Source organism: Agelaius phoeniceus, chromosome 6 (assembly GCF_051311805.1).
Source record: "Agelaius phoeniceus isolate bAgePho1 chromosome 6, bAgePho1.hap1, whole genome shotgun sequence".
Classification (NCBI taxonomy): domain Eukaryota; kingdom Metazoa; phylum Chordata; class Aves; order Passeriformes; family Icteridae; genus Agelaius; species Agelaius phoeniceus.
In genome coordinates this window covers 29,195,384-29,213,496 of record NC_135270.1, presented here as the reverse complement: position 1 = coordinate 29,213,496, position 18,113 = coordinate 29,195,384, and the positions used below count along the sequence as shown (strand labels likewise).

The window sequence follows — 18,113 nt, the reverse complement described above, 5'->3', positions numbered from 1 at the left end:
AAATTCTGGCAAGTGTATTAAAGTATAGGGGGGCAGAAACTGACCTAAGTACTTTACTTGGAAGGAAACCAAATATTTTCATTATAAAAGTTAGTATTTTGAAGCACTTCTGTGATCTTCAGATTCTATGCTTAGCAGGCAGTTTTAAAACTGTGATCTTATTTTGAGCCATGTCTCACTACTTCAAAAACTGACTCACTGAATTTGGTAAATGATGACTGTATGATTGGCATGAAGTACAAAGTGGTGAAAAAAATAAGTATCTGTGGATTTAGCCATACAGTGGTTTTAGGTTGTAACATTTTGTGTGTGTGTGTGCCACCAGCTCCAAATAGATCTCTCTGCTCTAATCCCATTGCTCTGCACATGGTAGGCTTGAAGAATAGAGTTCATTTCCTGAGGGTTCCAATGCGAATTGAGCTGATGGGGTCATTTTTTTCAAAATTTTTTTCTTTTTTTTTTTATTTCCCCACAACCCTCCTCCAAACACGTTTGTGCACATAAAACAGCTTAATTATATTTGCATCTTCCTGTAAAATCCTAGAGACTTAAACTCATGTAATTACTGAAGAGGATTTCTTTAGTGAGAGTATAAAGTTTGGCATTATGATGAAAACTGAGTAGTGCTAGCATCAGACTGTTCACTGAATCAGCCACTGAATTTGTCATAAAAAACAACCATTTTCCTGAAAGCTTTTCCTAGAAAAAAATTCCATGTTGCATACAGAAAGATCAATTGCTTTTCATAGTGATGGTATCACTGAGCAAAGTTTCTCAATGTTCAAAATCATCTAGTCTTTACAGGAAGAAATCAAGACCCAATTTATCTTGAAATTTACAAGCAGATTGTGGAGCACAGTTATGATCCTTTTCTGGTCAGAAATCCTACTGGGAAATTATAAGTTATGCTTCACAATTGCTGATACTTTCAAGTAGTTTTCAGATATTGATCTGGCTAACAGAAAGTACAGTGTATTGATAAAATCCCCATTTTGGAGTAATAGAGGAATAGACACAAAACAAAAAAAGAAACTGTAGTGCTTAGGAAAATGCAGCCCTGCAAATCAAAAAAGGCACATTGGGCTTCAAAGTAGTTGTTTGTATTCCTAACTACTCCTCAGAACTCCGAGCAGGGCCTTCAGTTAGTGAGCAGGAGATATGTGGCTCCAGTTGCTGCAATTGGAATAATTTTGAATTCACATGAGCAGGGAGGTGCATTAGCCTTCAAAGGCTGCTTTTTGGGGAGGATCAGCAAGGACCTGGGGGTTGCAGGGGCAAGTGGAGCTGCAGAGTCATCTGCAGGAGTCACCAGACTCAGCGCAGGGAGGAGCCGCAGCCTTTTCACTGATGGAGATTCCTGTGGTTTACAGTTGGCTGTCATGGCTTCCACAAGGTCAGGGGTGCCTGGAGAAAGTCATCCCCAAACACAGACAGCAAGGGTGAAAACTGGTGCAAGAATGATATTTCCTTTTTTCAGAAAGGGTTAAGGAATGTTCTTGCTGAAGTGTTATCAACGTGATTTTATATAATGAACCATAATCAGAAATAGTATGCAAGCCTGATTAAGGCTGTTGATGCAGTGAAACAGGAATACACCCACACATGTACTTTCTGTAGGTAATTTACTTTTGAAGGTTTAGTGTTGGAATTTAAATTATTTCAAATCTGTTTTCATTTTATAAAATGTTTTTCATGCATGTGAACTAGGAACAGATGTAGATATTTCCTTTTACTGACCATGACTGGAGAAAAAAAAATCACATGAGGCAAGAAGATTTTTTTATCATACTTCCTTAGATTGTAATGAAAAAAATCTCAAATGGACATGCTGGACTGTATTTGGAATGTTTGGCTGGAGGCTTATTTTTGTCGTACCTCTGAGTTGTTGTAGCCCAACTTACAGAAAAGTGAATAAATCTTTTAAGGAGTAATTTGGGTCTTAGGCTAGAAAGGCAGTTGATAGAAGACCTGCATGGACAGGTGGGCAAGTCAAACACACACAAGTTTACTTATGCTTTGAGGTAACTGGAAGTATCCAATCATCTACCTAAACTTTATTCTTAGGTTTAACAATATATGGATGAAGTGCCAGTACTGCTGGCATATGTGTGCTTGTAATAGACTGATTCTTATTTAAATTGCAAAGTGTGTTTTTAGATGTTGCTGCCACCTTGCTTGCTCTTCTCAGTTTGTATCCTGATTTGCCAGCTTGACTGTCTGGATTCATGACTTGAATTGCTTATTTGCTTCTCCCTGGTGTTGCAGTTTGGTGTAGGTTGCTTCACATAATGAGGTGTGCACACACTTTCATATTCACTCCTGAAGAGTTGATGCAGGTGGCCAGGTATGTATTATGTTCCTGTTGCAGTTGCTGGAGATAACTCTCTGCCCTCAGTGAGTGACTGGTGTTGCTATCTTTAAAACAGAAGTGCTGTCTACTTGGATGCTCTCAGTTGCTTTGACCATATAGTCTATGGTAGGACTGTAGAACATACCACACCCACATCATCAAATCAAAGGGTCTCATCTACCTGTTCGTCACTGCTGAGAAATTTTCCAAGTAACCTTTCTTGGTTTTCTGCAGATGAAGAGTTCTTCTTCGAAGTCCTGTGAAATCCAGCCTGAACACCCACTCGTAGCACAGCACTCACAAGAAATGAATCAACTGAAATATTTATATCTACCTTTATTGTTTTCTAAACCATAAATGTTGCAATCATGCAGGATGCAGATTTCTGCTGAGTAACTGCATGTTTTTGCACATGGTTGTTGTCCCTTTCTACATTGTTTTATTCATCATTATCAGTACTTGAAGTATTTTAGATGTAGAATAATAGTTTATGTACTACCAGTCTGGCTTTTGCCTCGTGTTTTTGTGTACATTCCCATACAGAAAAAGGGAATGCCATTGTAATATTTGTTCATTTAGCAGAGTACAAGATTTCTGTAGTTGTACTCTGTTCCCTGCTAGGTTTTTGGAGCTGTTTGCGGGTTTATCTGTCATTCTTTTGCATTTCACTTTGAAAGCTTCAGACGTCCTTTGCCGTTTTGGAGGTGATATCGGTAATGGATGTAACACACTCATCTTTGTCACATGGTGAGAGAGCACTTAGTGCTCTTAAATTCCTGTCAGTTGTATGGTTCCATCCATACTTTTCTGATGTATTTTCATGCCCCCAAAACTGGTGAAGTCTTACTTAAAACCGTGCTTCTTTTAGTCTCAATTTTAAATGACATTTTAAAGGAAGATTAAGCAAAAAAGCTCTATACAATCCTATGTGGAGGTTGAACTCTTTTTTCCTTTATATTCATGAATATGGCATTTTTGAAAATACATATGTAATGCACATATTTAGAAAATAATGTGATTGTCAAGGACAAAAAGCTTTTTATATGTGTTTGGTCAAAAACAGGAAAATGAATTATCCCCAGGGGTCTCTGATGTCACACCTTCTTATGTTATATAAGAGTTAGAGAAGCCCAAAAGCCTTCTTTTTGATTCTGGTGGATTTATGGTTCCTCATAAGTTAGATTTACACAGCATGTGTGTCAAATAGTAATTTAAGATGGTTTTCTTTTTCGGTCTGTGGGATGACCCCATCTTTAACATGAATGAAACCAAACTAGTAAATAAACATCTTCCTTGGACAAAGACCACAGCCTTTTTAGTTTAGGAGGATCTGTTGCATTGGAGCAATGGGAGGGGTTGCCATAAGCACTGCTCTAAAAATATGTGACTTACTGAATCTGTTGCCATGCCTTCTATGTGAACAATTGTCTGAAGAAAAATGTTATTTCATCTGGTTGTCATTTTTGTTTGCTTGTATGGATAAAGTAGGCTTCAGAAAAGACAAAATGTGGTTCCAAAAAGAAGGTTGCACCCAGTATTCCCACTTTGGGGTGGAGCATATAGGAGAAATGCAGCATGCAGTAATCCATCAATATCAGTCTAACAGTGATCTAGGTGGTTGCTAGTGGCAGTCGTTTTAGAATCCTTTTGGAAATTGATACATAACTGATTTTGAAGCCTATTTTAGTGTTCCACAGAAAGGACACCAGAGTTTGGCTTGTAAATGGGATGTTTGTGAGTGAAGTGATAGCAGGCAAAGTATGAAGCTGATGGTCTAAGAGCAAAATGAAAAGAATGAAAAACATGCGAACATGAAGAGTTGCTGAAAATTATTCTTGCTTTCTTATAAAATCTGTTGCTTACTAATGTTTTGTCTTCTAAGATCAGTATCTAAATAAGCAGTTAACTTTTTTCTTTAAACCTTTTGTTTTAACCTATTTTTATTAGGGGAAGTTTATTTTTACTTTCTGTTTATCTGCACTCTTCGGTCAAGTTCTTTACACTGATACACCAGTATGCTTTCAAGAGCTTAGCAGTATAGTAATACAAAACTTGAAATTCGAAAAAGATAATTGGTATATTGATAAAAAGAGTATTACTGAGTTTTTAGTTTTTTCCCAAAAGGACTTGTAGTGAGAGGCTGTGGAGGGTTTCACTGAGTGCATTTCAATTTGAATATTACAGATGTCACAATCATAGGGTTTAAAAAAAAAAAAGTTTAAGTTTTTGCTACAAATTACTGTCTTTCTCTAAGGTTTCGAATTTTCTAATTGACTTCCTTTCTTGGTGTTGCACACTTGACTGGATGTGGCAGTCACTTGAAATGGAAACTGCTATTCTTCTTGCAAGGACTGTTTGAAAATTGTGTGCTCTCTTATCTGTTCAAACACGTGGACTGTAAAAAGAATCTCTTTTGCTCTCTGTAGCCCTGTGTGACTTTATAGTTTGGACTGTAATTTTCAGTGTAATTATTTTATGCTGTCTTTATTTGCCTAAGGTTTGAATAATCTGAATACCTAAAAGATTCATGCTGCAGGGCATGTTCCAGGTTATTAGAGTCAAAATTTCCTGTAGAAAGATACAGTCAATGTTTGATAGGTTTAGCTTTAATTTTGTTTTCTTCATATAGCAATAGTGAATGCAGTTCATTAAGCACATTTACTAGTGTGAAGTCTTAAAATGACATGAGGGTTGATTACCATGTTTGCTAAAGTTATATTTAAGTACTTCTTCTAGAGAAACATTAGAAATATAACATTAACATCTTATGTGTAAATATATGTAGATGTATATACACGAAAATATACATGGTATATACACACAAAAGCAAATGATATATTTTAGGGGAAAATATATTAACTTTTCTTTTAATATACAGGAAGTGTAACAGATTCAAGTAATTATCTACTTGGTATTTTCACATTAGCTGATAAGGAAGCAAATTCATTTAACACCTATGAATTATTTGGAAGCTTGAAGAAATGATATTTTGTTTGATGAGATGCTCAGCTGTCTTTTGAATGGCTTTCATTGAGGGAGCAAATTGAGGCCTGAAATTCTAAACTGATGGAGTTTGTTCTATCCCACTGGGGACCGGGGCCAAAAAAAGCTGCATGGCAGAGGGTCCCAGGATTGAGAAGGAAGGATTGTGCAGGGGGACAACACCAGCAGCTGGGCTTAGAGTGACAGGAGACTTTGTGTGACTGGCTGCTGAAGGGGCCTGGGACATCAGCAAAGTGGTGATGGTGCAGAAATTGATGAACGCCTCTGGTGTTGGTGTCTGGTGACACCCTCTGCTTGTAATTCTGTCCAGCACTGAAGCAGTACCTTTAAAGCAGGAGCAATAGTTGCAAGAGCATCTTCAGGAATGTGTATGAATGTGAAAGGCTCTCTAGATTATTAATATCGGGCTTGTGGAAACAAAGCCTATTAATTTTAGGTAAATTTTAACTTTTGCTCTTGAAAAGCTGCTTTTGTTTCTCCCTTAAACCCATGACATAATTATCAGCCAACCTATGGAGAAATAGTGCTTTGTGGAGGTTTGAGAGCTGGATGACTTTCATGAAGGCACCAGAGCAGCTCCTTGCAAATCTTTTACCAAATCAATAGTTTAGGGAGAAGCAACTGCAGTGATAAAGGAATATTAATGGTCTTGAGAAAAAGATCTCAAATGCTAGCAAAATTATGGGCTTATATTTTTTAAATAATCTTTTTAACAAATTAGTGATGCAGTCCAACACCTGTTACAAGAAAAATTAAATTAGTTTTGAGTTGCACCCCAGACTACTTAGAAGCACCTGGAAGTTTGGAGAGGTAGTAGGTTAAATACGCTCTTTACCCCTCTTCCAAACTGAGGTCTCACTCAACTCTGATGTTTCTGGCATGTTATGAGACATGGTGAGGTCTGTGTGCTCGTTTGCCAACTATGGCCAGCATGAACGGAGCCAGTGGAAGCAGCTCAGAGACCACAGGCTAAATTCTGTCTCTACTGGTACCAAAGGTATGCTGGAAACAAATGGTGGCCACGCTGGAGGAGAAAGGACTTGTATGGGCCTTTGTGCTATGCAAGTATGAGCAAGGGTGCAAACCTCGGGAAAGGGCACCTGTGGCATGTACTGGAATTTGTAGCTCTTCCACTGAACTGTATCTAGGCCAGGAAATATCAGCCCATTTTGGGGGAGGTTGTTTCTTGGACTGTTTTCTCTTTGTTATTGTTATTTTGGTTTGGGACTCTTCATAGGTCAGATTGTCACAGTTATTGGTCATTGATAAACTTGGACACTTGTCAGTAAAGCAACTTTTTATAAGAGTTCACACACCAGGAAGGGCGGTCTGTTTCTGGGACCATTACCCAGGGATGCAATATAGCAACAGCTACAAGCTGAGAAACAGAGAAGAAGCATCTCTAAAATAAGAAGAGGGAGGGTTAAAAATCAAACTGTTTTGTAGTTGGTAAAAAGTTGCTCTCTTTAGAGATGGTATCTGTGAGCTGGAATAATTTGCTCTCATATTGCCACTGATATAGACTCGTTTCCTAGAGAGCAAGCACTCCTTTCAAAAGTAAATTGTTATTAACAATTTTGTTCCAGGAATAGAATACAGTATAGGATACAGTAAGACTTGTAATCTGTCTTTTAGATCCTGTAAATTACATTCCAGGAATGGAATTCTACACTTAATTAACTAGATGACTGACACTGGTATCAAAATGGAACATTAGTGTTGAAGTAGGAATGACTGTGCAGTCCTTTTCTCAGTCTTACTTTCTGTCTCAGTTAAAAGGAGTTTTAAAGTATTTGTTTCAGCAACAGTTACTTGTACACTCGAGAATTGTGATATCCATGTCTTGATTAATGCATATGAAATGGATTTGAAAACAGAGGATGCAGTTCTGGCTTTGAGATATTGTTGTGTTTGCTTGGTGAATAATGAGTAGGAAATCATAACAGAGCAAAATGTGCTGAAGTGCACAGGTGGGAGATTACTGTCCCCTGCATTGCTATATCTATCTCAGTTTGATAGCTTTTATTATGCTTCATTTACCATCGTGTTATGTCACGAGCATTTACCACTGACTGCAGGAGATTATGATTATTGACTGTGAGTTCATGGTCTTGGCAACAGGGAGGCCAGCTGGTTCTCTGTGCTCTGAGCCAGCTGATGCTTTACCACCATGGTTACCAGGGCTCGAAACCTGGGGGAGCAAATTCAGCTGAGTGCCACAGTGATGTGCTCAGCTCAGCACCCTTTCCTAGTGACTGTGCATCCCCCGCATGTTCCACTGTGAAAGCAGAGCGAGCTTGGCTTTGTCTGGAGAGAGGCATATACTGCAGAGTGCAGAAGCTGCTGGTAGTGACTCACAGTAATTACTGTTACACCCTAAAATCCATGTAACCTTGCCTAGGTTCATGTGTATTTGCATCACCTAGTTCAGCACAGAATGAAGCTAAGAATAAAGCAGTGCTAAATCCTAGCAGATCATTGCAGGTGATCATTGTGTGTACAGCAACAGATGGCACCTGGTGTCCTCAGAGCAAAGATTTTTTTTCTGATGGTAAGGATGCAAGGAAATATTCAGAGAAAAAGGCAGACTTGCTGACTTGTGAATCACTGACAAATTTTGTAGACACATAAATTGGTGGAGGGAAAAGAAAGGGAGGTTGAGGGAATCTGTCTGTCTATGCAGAGCTGACAGTTATCACAAACTCAGGTAACACAAAGCCAGCAATTCTGCTAAGTTTGAAAAAAAAGAAACCAGTAAGTTAGTAAAATACCAAACACTATTCTTCAAATAAATTTTCAGTTTGTAAAATCTTCCTCAGAGAGATGAACCTTTTAGCTTTCCTGCAATTACAATGATGGAAGTAATCCTGGGAAGAAAAGGATAAAGTTAATAATAGGTAACCAGATAAAGTATTTCAAAAGGCTAAATTGAATTTTTCTCCTCCGATGAATTAATTTTATGCAATTAGACATTATTTTGTACATATAATAACTTAATTGGCTGATAAATTAATATTCCCTCCCAGGGTTTGATCTGTTATAATTCAGGTAAGAATTTGTGCCACAAATAGATAAGCTTTCTTATATAAAATATTTTTCCTTGTTCTCATTTCTTTTTCTAGTTTTAGAGGAGCTTCTAGTTTTCAGAAGCTTATACTGATGGCATTTCTTTTCCCAGTAAAAGTTAGCAAGGATTGCTGCCAGTAATGTGTGTGTTGTTGCACTGCATTTCCTGAATTGACTGTGGTTTAGTAAACCCCATGGAACTGAGAAGATATCAGTTAAGTTTTTCACAACTGCTTGCTGTACAATGTTATTCTGATCTCCTTATCCTACAGCTTTGGTGATTTTAAAGTATCCCTGGCAATATGTGGCATTTACCACCCTCTACTATGTTTTACTGTTTGGAGTGGAGCAGGTCCATGGTATGGAGGCTTGGCAAAAGCAAGACTTTCCTATAAGTTGAAACTGATTCACTCGTTTTTAAATGTTTAATTTTAAAATGCCACTTTATAATAAGGGCTGATGGTGAAGTATGAAGTCTTTCCTTTGGAACGTTATGAGTCATGAATAATTTGGTGCCCCCCAAATCTATCTCTGTCAACATCAGACCATTTAGGATCATTAGCGCCCATAATCTCAGCAGATAAGAGTAATTGCTGAATCTTGTCAAGTAAGACTCAGATGTGGGCAAAGTCACTACTTTGCAGGGAAAAAGAGCATGATTCCACATAACTAAAGCTAGGAAAAGTTGTAATAGAAGGTATCTGAATTGATGTGTCAGGCATGAGCTCCTTTCCTCCATTCATCTTAACAAGTAGTTGTTGAATTACCTTCTTTGTCTAACTAGATCCAAGATAGAAACTGATTACTGTGCAGTAGTTGAGGTTTTTTTCCTATCCCGAACTGATTTGAGTGAGACAGTTCTTCTTGATCAACTACTTGTATTTGCTGCTTTGTATTTCAAAGGTCTCTAGATGAAATCTTGACTGGTAGGTCTTCATTTTTCTGGGTGTGTAACTTCAGGCATCACAATTAAGAAATCAAGATCCTTGACTTCCCTGCCTTTTAAGAATGATGGAGTCTGCAAAACCATCTTGCAGTTCATCCAGAGGGTCCTTTTAAGTTTTGTAAGAGTGGTTTTTTCCTGCACCTAAAACTTTGGCTTTGGAGGAGACAGCAAATTGATTTAAAAAGGTATAAGTAGAAAGCAAAAGTATGAAATAGGTGAATTTGAATGAAAAGTATGAATTACTCATTTTGAGTTGAGATTAGATGCTTAGTCATCTGGTACTGGTAAAAGCAAACAAAATTGTTCTAAGTATCTGAGACCTATTTTGAACAGATACTTGGATTGCTTTACTAATTATTGTATGGAACCTGATAAGCAGATAATTGGTTTTATGATTATTCTCTTAACTCTCTATTCAGGTTTTTAGTTGATATAATCAGTACTAAGTTTTCATGTACCCTTTCAGTAGTCTTTGCATTTGGTTTTCATTTTTTATATATAGCTGTTCATCTGATTGTTTTGTTGGCCTCCTCAGTAAGTTGAGATGAATTGGAAAAGTACATTTTCGTGGTTATGCTAGTTGGTCCTTGCCGTATTGTGTTTGCATAGATATTCATAGCTCTCTCATTGCATATTCTGTGTTAGCATTTTTGCTGCTTAATATTTAAGTTCTGGCAGGTTTTCCTATTCAAAATAACACCTGTTACTGGTCTTTTAAATCCAGTGAGATTTGTTCTGTCTCTGATGCTGTTGTGTTTTGCAAATAATGAATACTAGAAAAGGTTAAAGTACAGATTGCTGATGTTGTTTATTTTCATTAAAGCTGATAACCAGTGTACCCAGGACCTGTGCTTTAGGAATTTTTGCTGGTATCAAATGTAATGTTTTCACTTTATTTTGATTGAAACTAATTAAACTTTTTACACCAGGCTGTTAGGTCTCGAATTAGACACCAGGCTGGGAAGGTCTAGAGAAATAAACATGGACAGGTGGTTGCACTCTCAAAAAAAATTTGACTTAATAGTGATTTAATTAATATAGACACAGTCAATGACGGAGTTAGTTTCTTCAGAGTATGATATTAACTATTACTGTAATCATTTACGGCCTGTATTCCAACTGCTGCAGCAGATGAAGGAGGACAGCTGCAAAAACCTGCAGAACATAAAAAAGCTGGTCGCCAGAGTGAGACATGCATAAAGCTGAGTCAGGAACAGAGAATTTCCTTTGGAAAATACACTTGTGGTCATGTAACTAATGACAAAACCATGTATACAACAGGTCAAGAGTAAGTCACATAGACCACTTAGTTATATTTTTTCATGTGATTCGAGATATGTTTGTATATCCATATCCGTACTTAGGATTGTTGTCCTGAAAATTTTTAAGGGAAAACATATAATTTGGGGAGGTAGGGAGAACTGGTGGTATTTGGATGCTTATATGGTCAACACCAAGCTTGGGAGTTTTTAGAGCTGCTGTGAACTTATGCCCTGAAGTTAATGACAAACCTGTACTAGTAGGTGATGTGTTTCAGTAGAAGAGCATTTGGGGGGGAGGAGGTGTATACTTTGCTTTCAGAGTTAATGTTGGTGGAAGGGGAACAGAGAGGGACAAATCTTGGCTTTCACTGCAGACTGTGAAGACCAGCTTGTGGTAGTGGATGTTTTATGTTTAAACTCCTGCATGTTTTATGTTCAACCCTCAGCTTGACTTTTCCTTTATGATCCCTTTTAGCCTGGCATTCTCCTGCCCTAAATCCTTATCAGTTTTCATTCTATTTTCCTTCTGTCCTGCCTATAAAAGCAAGATATGTATAGATCTTTAGGAAGTGCTGTGAAGTGTTGCCATTTCATAGAGGTTAATAGTGCTTAAACACTCTTTGTTAGGCACCTTGCAAAGTAGGCACTTTGATAGGCATACTTTGAAAATTATGGGCAGAAGATTAGGTTGTCATGGCATACAGTGTTTGCATTTTCCCTTCCTTGGTCTGATGGTGCACAAAGTTGTTTCACCAGCCTGATTAGTTCTTAGGCTGGAGAGTGTTTGAAAATTGTAAGAAGTTATGGCTGAATACTGAATTCAGTAGTTTTCAAACAGCAGCATGGGTAGACTGCCTTTCTAAAGTTATTCTAATTAGAAAAAACCCTGTTATTTCAGCAGTATCATTGACAGCACCGAGCTGAGTGCTGCAGCTGACACAACAGAAGGAAGGGATGCCATCTATGAAGACACTGACAAGCTGAAGGAGTGGGTCTGTGAGAACCTAATTAGGTTCAACAGGTCCAATGCAAGGTGCAGCACCTGGATCAGGGCAGTCCTAGACATGAGTACAGACTGGGAGAGGAACTTTTTGAGAGCAGCCCTGTGGAGAAGGACTTAGGGGTGCTGGTGAACAAAAGCTGTAAGAAGTCAACAATGCTGCAAGTGCAGAAATCCAACCGTATTCTGGACTGCATCAAACCCGGCAAGGCCAGGGGTGTTAGTCTCCCCTGTGTTCTGTCCTTGTTAGACCCCACCTGGAGCAGTGCATCCTGGTCTGGATTCTTCACAACAACAAACGTAGAACTGTTTAGAGCAGGTCCACATAAAGGCCATGAAGATAAGAGGGCTTGAGCAACTCTTCTAAGAAGACAGATTGAGAGAGCTGGGATTGTTCAGTCTGGAGAAGAGGAGGCTGTGAGGAGACCTTATTGCAGCCTTTCAGTACTTAAAGAGAGCTTTGAAAAAGATGGAGACTTTTTACCTGAGGAAATAGTGATAGCACAAGGGGGAACAGTTTTAAACTCAAAAATTTAAGATTTAGATTAAATGGTAAAAAGTTCTTTCCTATGAGGGTGATGAGGCACTGGAACAGGCTGCCCAGAGGATTTGTGGATGGCCCATCCCTGGAGATGTTCAAGACCTGATCTAATGGGTGGCATCTCTGCCTGTGGCAGGAGTGTTGGAATGGGTTGATCTTTAAGGTCCCTCCTAGCTCAAACCATTCCATGATTGTAAGACTGTAGCAGCATTACAAGAAGAGCTGCATTTATGTAAATGCCTGTGCAAATACAGTTGTACCCTGGGGGACTCGCACTGTTCTTGTTACGTGTGATGCAGTAGCTTGCGTTTTAAGTATTCCTTATGTGTTGAGCTTTATATTAAGAGCAGCTATTTTAAAGTGCTTTATATGGCAAGTGAAATTTAAACATGCTGCCTTTGGAGGCAGTAAGTGCCCTCACTTGGTATTTAATTAGTGTGGTGCAAAGTACTGTAGTTCTGAAACTGCAGAAAGTGCTGGTTTTCCTGGAAGCATTAGAAAGCCTTGATTTTAGACAATACTGTATTGTCAATGCTGTGCTGGTTCAGCAGCATCTCTGCACGCATTTGGCAAATATTTAAAGGACACATTTTGTCTGATTGGTTCAGCCATGGAAAATTATTAACTTCTTTGTGTTAAAGGATGTACACAGCAATGCAAGATTTTATCTTGACAATCCCATCCTTTTGTCTTCTACCAGCAAGGATGTATTTGTGGATTATGTTTTTTTTAGCTCCTCAAAGGGCAGTGTACTAAAAGCTTTGTAATCACTTCTGTACTGATGAGGTATGGGAAAGCATTTAATTTCTGTGACTTTGTGAAGCTGTAATAATACAGGAGCTGTGGTAGACAAAATTTTATTAGCCAGGGAAATAAATGAAACTTTTTTCAAGTTACTTAAAAGTATGTATTTCTATTAAGCTTTAACCTTTTTATGTGTTGTAAACTCTGGTCAGAGGTAATACATGCTTTCTGGACTATGCAGCTAATGTGCAGATGAGGCTGTGTAAAGCGCAAAAAAAATGTTGTTGACAACCATCCTCTCTAACAATTTTATACACTTTATTCTAATTAGCTTCCCTTTTATTTTTTTTTTAAGTTAACATATCAGATATTTACACTAATGGGAAAGTTGAATAGGAAGTGTTAATACCTAATGGCAACCAAGGATGTATGACTTGTAAATGGTAAATTCTTTAAAGTGATTATAAAATTGGAGTCCTGACCTGGCTGTTATATAATTTCTCTGGGAAATGTATGCTGTATGTGTCCTTAGCTGAGAAGCTCCCTACTAGTGCTTTGTAACACTGTTCATTAACCCAGCTAAAAAGTACCACTAATCAATTCAGAAGGAAAAATTTGTATTTGTTGGAATCAGAACCCAGCATTATTTTTTCAGAACGCAACCCAACAATACCTAAAAAACTCGCCACCACCATGTAACGCAGTGCTGCATTTTTGCAATGATGATCAATGTGATTCAAAAACATGTTTATAAGAATATCAATTATGTGTAATAATTACCTTGATAATTATTGATATGATAGTATCAGTTACCAAAAAAGTTCTGTATTAAGGAATTAATTATTCTATCTCTTTTTTTTCTGTTCTAGGCTTAAAAGAGGCATAAGCCATTCAATTACACCTCTGATATTTTGGAGCTCGAGTGATGTTAGAACTATTTGAATGTATTGGAGCATGGCTGCTTCTTAAAATGCAGAAGTTAAAGGAAATTATTGCTTATCAAAACCTACTGAATATCTGAATTTTTGGGACATTCAGCATTTAACTGTGTCCTTAAATGTCCATGATTAAGATCTCATGCAACCATTGTATATTTTGGAGACTATTCTCCAGAAGAGAACTGTGCATTTAAAAAGCAGAAATGACTGTGGGCTTTTTTGGAACTTACTAAGGTTGAACATACTGAAAGACCATGACCAGCTTGAAGCGGTCCCAGACCGAAAGGGCTGTTGCCACTGGGGTATCAGTCGGAACAGATGGCACCTCAAAAGTCCACTCGGATGACTTCTACATGAGGCGCTTTAGGTCACAGAATGGCAGCTTAGGATCTGCAGTCATGGCACCAGTTGGACCTCCTCGCAATGAGAGCTCCCATCACGTTACCTCTACCCCTGGAGTCCCTAAAATGGGGGTCAGGGCAAGGATTGCTGATTGGCCCCCAAGGAAGGAGAACATCAAGGAGACAAGCAGATCTAGTCAAGATATTGAAACGTCAAGTTGCCTTGACAGCATGTCTTCTAAAAGCAGTCCTGGGAGTCAGGGAAGTTCTGTTAACCTGAATGCTAGTGATTCTGTCATGTTAAAGAGTATTCAGAGCACACTTAAAAACAAGACCAGACAATCTGAGAATCTAGACTCCAGGTTTCTTACACCCGATGGCTATCCCAGTTCCCCAAGGAAAGCTCTTCGCAGAATACGACAGCGCAGCAACAGCGACATCACCATAAGTGAGCTTGATGTGGATAGTTTTGATGAATGTATTTCACCCACATTTAAATCTGGACCATCTCTGCACAGAGAGTATGGCAGCACATCTTCCATAGATAAGCAGGGAACTTCAGGGGAAAGTTTTTTTGACTTATTGAAGGGCTATAAAGACGAAAAGTCTGATCAGAGAAGCCCAGGCTCAGCTAAACTCGGTGAGCTTCTGATTGCCAGTGGAAGCAAGGGTTCAGGATTCTCTCTAGACGTGATAGACGGGCCTATTACTCAAAGGGAAAACCTGAGACTGTTTAAGGAAAGGGAGAAGCCACTCAAGAGACGCTCAAAATCAGAGACAGGAGATTCATCTATTTTTCGTAAGCTGCGTAATGCCAAAGGAGAAGGGGAACTTGGGAAGTCTTCAGATCTTGAAGACAACAGGTCAGAAGATAGCATTAAGCCTTGGACTTGTCCAAAGTGTTTTGCTCATTATGATGTACAGAGTATTTTATTTGATTTAAATGAAGCAGCAATCAATAGGCATAATGTTATTAAAAGAAGGAACACAACGACAGGTGCATCTGCTGCTGCTGTAGCATCACTTGTCTCTGGACCCTTGTCCCATTCTGCAAGCTTCAATTCTCCAATGGGCAGCACTGAAGACCTGAATTCAAAAGGAAGTCTTAATATGGACCAGGGGGACGATAAAAGCAATGAACTAGTGATGAGTTGTCCTTATTTTCGTAATGAGATTGGTGGGGAAGGGGAAAGGAAGATCAGCCTTTCCAAATCTAATTCAGGTTCCTTCAGTGGGTGTGAAAGTGCCTCATTTGAATCGACTCTGAGTTCTCATTGCACAAATGCTGGAGTTGCAGTTCTGGAAGTTCCCAAGGAGAATCTGATTTTACATCTAGACAGAGTGAAAAGATACATCGTTGAACATGTAGACCTTGGTGCATATTATTATCGAAAATTCTTCTACCAGAAAGGTAGGTAAATTGTATTTCTCCTTGAGCTTTAAGAATGACTTTTTGTTTTCTGAACATGCAAAATCCAGTTGATACTTAATAGTATTTGCAAGAATTAGGGATTTCTTCAATGGTGTATTTTACTGATGGTATGTGCTATATCTAATAGTCTTTCAGAGCGTTAGAGTATAAGAATGTTGAGGATTTTATTGCTGATAGCTACGGTAGCAATGGCTACAAAATATGAATGCCTTGAAACACAGCTTTGGGTATCCATAGGAGTGAGCAGGGGTTGACACTTGAAAGATTGAAACAAGAAAATCCTAAAATACGAGAACTTTCTTCCCACTGTGCCAGGAGTTGATTTACTGAGGATTTAATGGAATGTGCATCTTAGACAAGTAGCATTTACAATAATCTTTGGACATACTAATTAACTTAATAATGAATTCATTTTCAAAATGAATAATACAGAAAGGAAGACATGTACAGATATAACTTTATGTACACACACAAATACCTGTGTTTCAATGCCAACAATATATCTGAAAAACCAGAGTGCAGTTCTCTTATCACATGGTTCTACCCTGAAACCAAGTATTATAATTTCCATTGATGTATATGGGAGGGACAAAAAAGCCCAAAGCAACAGATCAAAGCCTTTTGACCTATAGAAAAGAGCATGCCCCAAACATTACCCAGGATACTCCCCCTCTCTGTCCCCCCAGTAAAAATAATACTGGCATTGGAGGTACAGATCTCCCTCTCATGATTCTGAAAATGATCAAAAAGGATTGCAGACCAAAGTCCTTGAAAAGAGTTCAGTCTGCAGGACTGTGTTGTACTTCCTGATGGATAGAGCTGTTCTGATGACTGACCTGGAGAGTGCTTGTTCCTTACCTTTCAATGATCAGGGTTGGTTTCTTCAGTGAATGCAGGTCAAAAGAGCTTGTTTCTCACATATAAAAGCAACAGGGATGCCTGGTTAGAATTAAATTGATGGTCTTAGAAAGAAAAAGCTAATGCTTCTTAATTGCATGTTATTGCTAATAATCTCATTTCCCCTTTTTCTCTTGCCTTCAAAATATGTCCATCTCTCACCTCTTCCTCCCTGCATTCCGCATTGTTTAGGTGGCTCTTGTTACTCTTTCTGTAGTCTCCTCTTTCTGCATTCTTTCTAGGGCTGAGAGGTAGCCTTTGCTCCATGTTTTTTGAGAGTGCTGATCCATATCCTTTGGAGACATAGGAGTTAGGAAAAATAATGGCTTCCTGGGAAAAGTAAGCTAGATGTGTGATACAGGATAAGGTATGTTTAGAGGGGAGAGCCTGAGGTTTGTGACCTTTGGGATTATCTTCCTCTCTGTCTCCCTCTGGAACAATTTGATTCCTTATCAGTCTAGTGAGTTTTGCAATCAGCAACTAAAGTTTCATGTTACAGCTGACCTGGTTTACAGCATTTAAGCCCTAAGAGGGACAGACATTATTCTTCCCCCTTCCTTGTACCGGTTCTCTTGTTTTCAGAGAACTTGATAAACCAGCTGAGTTTACTGAACAAACAAGCAGAATTCTTGCCATCACAATAAATTTGGGGTTTACTGCTTGACTATTTCTCTCCAGTTCTGGTGAGGGATATTACTATTTCCTTGCAGTCAGAGAAGTGCTAAAGCCATATGGCCAGGTAAGGGATGGAAGTGAACAGCAGAGGAGGAAGGAGGTATGAGTGAAATTTCAGCCCTTAGCCAAAACCAGTTTATTGGTTTGCCTTCTCCTTAAGGGAAGCCACACCCTCTTGCTACTACAGTTCCAGTCACCATTACATTTCCATTATTTTTTAGATGTAATTAGGAAGAATTGATAAAATCTACATAATCTAGTTCTAAGGGTACTGGTGAGGGGCAGCCAGATATAAAAATGTGTGTTATGGAGTAGGATTGGATGGGGAGAAGAAGCTGTGATTTTATTTCTTTTCCTTAAACAATAAAACGGGTTTTAAATTCACTTTTGTGTTCAGTCCAGCAGAGTCCAAACCAGGGATGTTGTTTCTTCCAGAGATTTTTATCATAAAAGCTGTACTTTAGAAGCCTCATTAGATATCCCAAACCCCAGTTTTCTACAAGTACAGAACACGTTTTGTTGACCACCCAGAGTATCATCGTTCCCTGAGCAAACTTTAGACTAAGCTGATGAGGTGGGATAGTGATAAAATTTGAAGCAGCATCATGGGGAAAAAATCTAGGAAGCCAGTTGTAACTGAATTTTTTATGTAACATGAAGCAAGTAATGATGCAGAAATTTTTTTGTTGGAAGAGGAGGTTGGATTTTTATGATGTTAGGAACGGAACAGATAGTGCCAAAACACAAGTTTCAGTAGGATCAGCTCATCAAGTCAGTAGGCTTTGTATAATTTAATAGTCTTGGAACTATTCTTACATGAATTCTGATTTGACAACAATACCTTTTAGAGATCTCAAACCAGGCAAATGTCATGGACTTGGAGAACACCTAGTAACCTTAGAGCTTGCAAAGAATAAA

At 38.5% G+C, this 18,113-nt stretch overlaps 1 protein-coding gene across 4 annotated transcripts in view; it reads left to right on the top strand.

Annotated features, from left to right (window-relative positions):
• SIPA1L1 (signal induced proliferation associated 1 like 1) overlaps positions 1 to 18,113 on the top strand; it is a 201,207-nt gene that overhangs the window by 116,605 nt on the left and 66,489 nt on the right. For all 4 annotated transcript variants that reach the window (XM_054635565.2, XM_054635566.2, XM_077180271.1 and 1 more), the window contains one exon: positions 13,782 to 15,602. In XM_054635565.2, coding sequence (XP_054491540.1) covers positions 14,105 to 15,602 — 1,498 coding nt within the window. In that variant the 5' untranslated portion in view covers positions 13,782 to 14,104. The remainder of the gene's footprint in view (positions 1 to 13,781; positions 15,603 to 18,113) is intronic.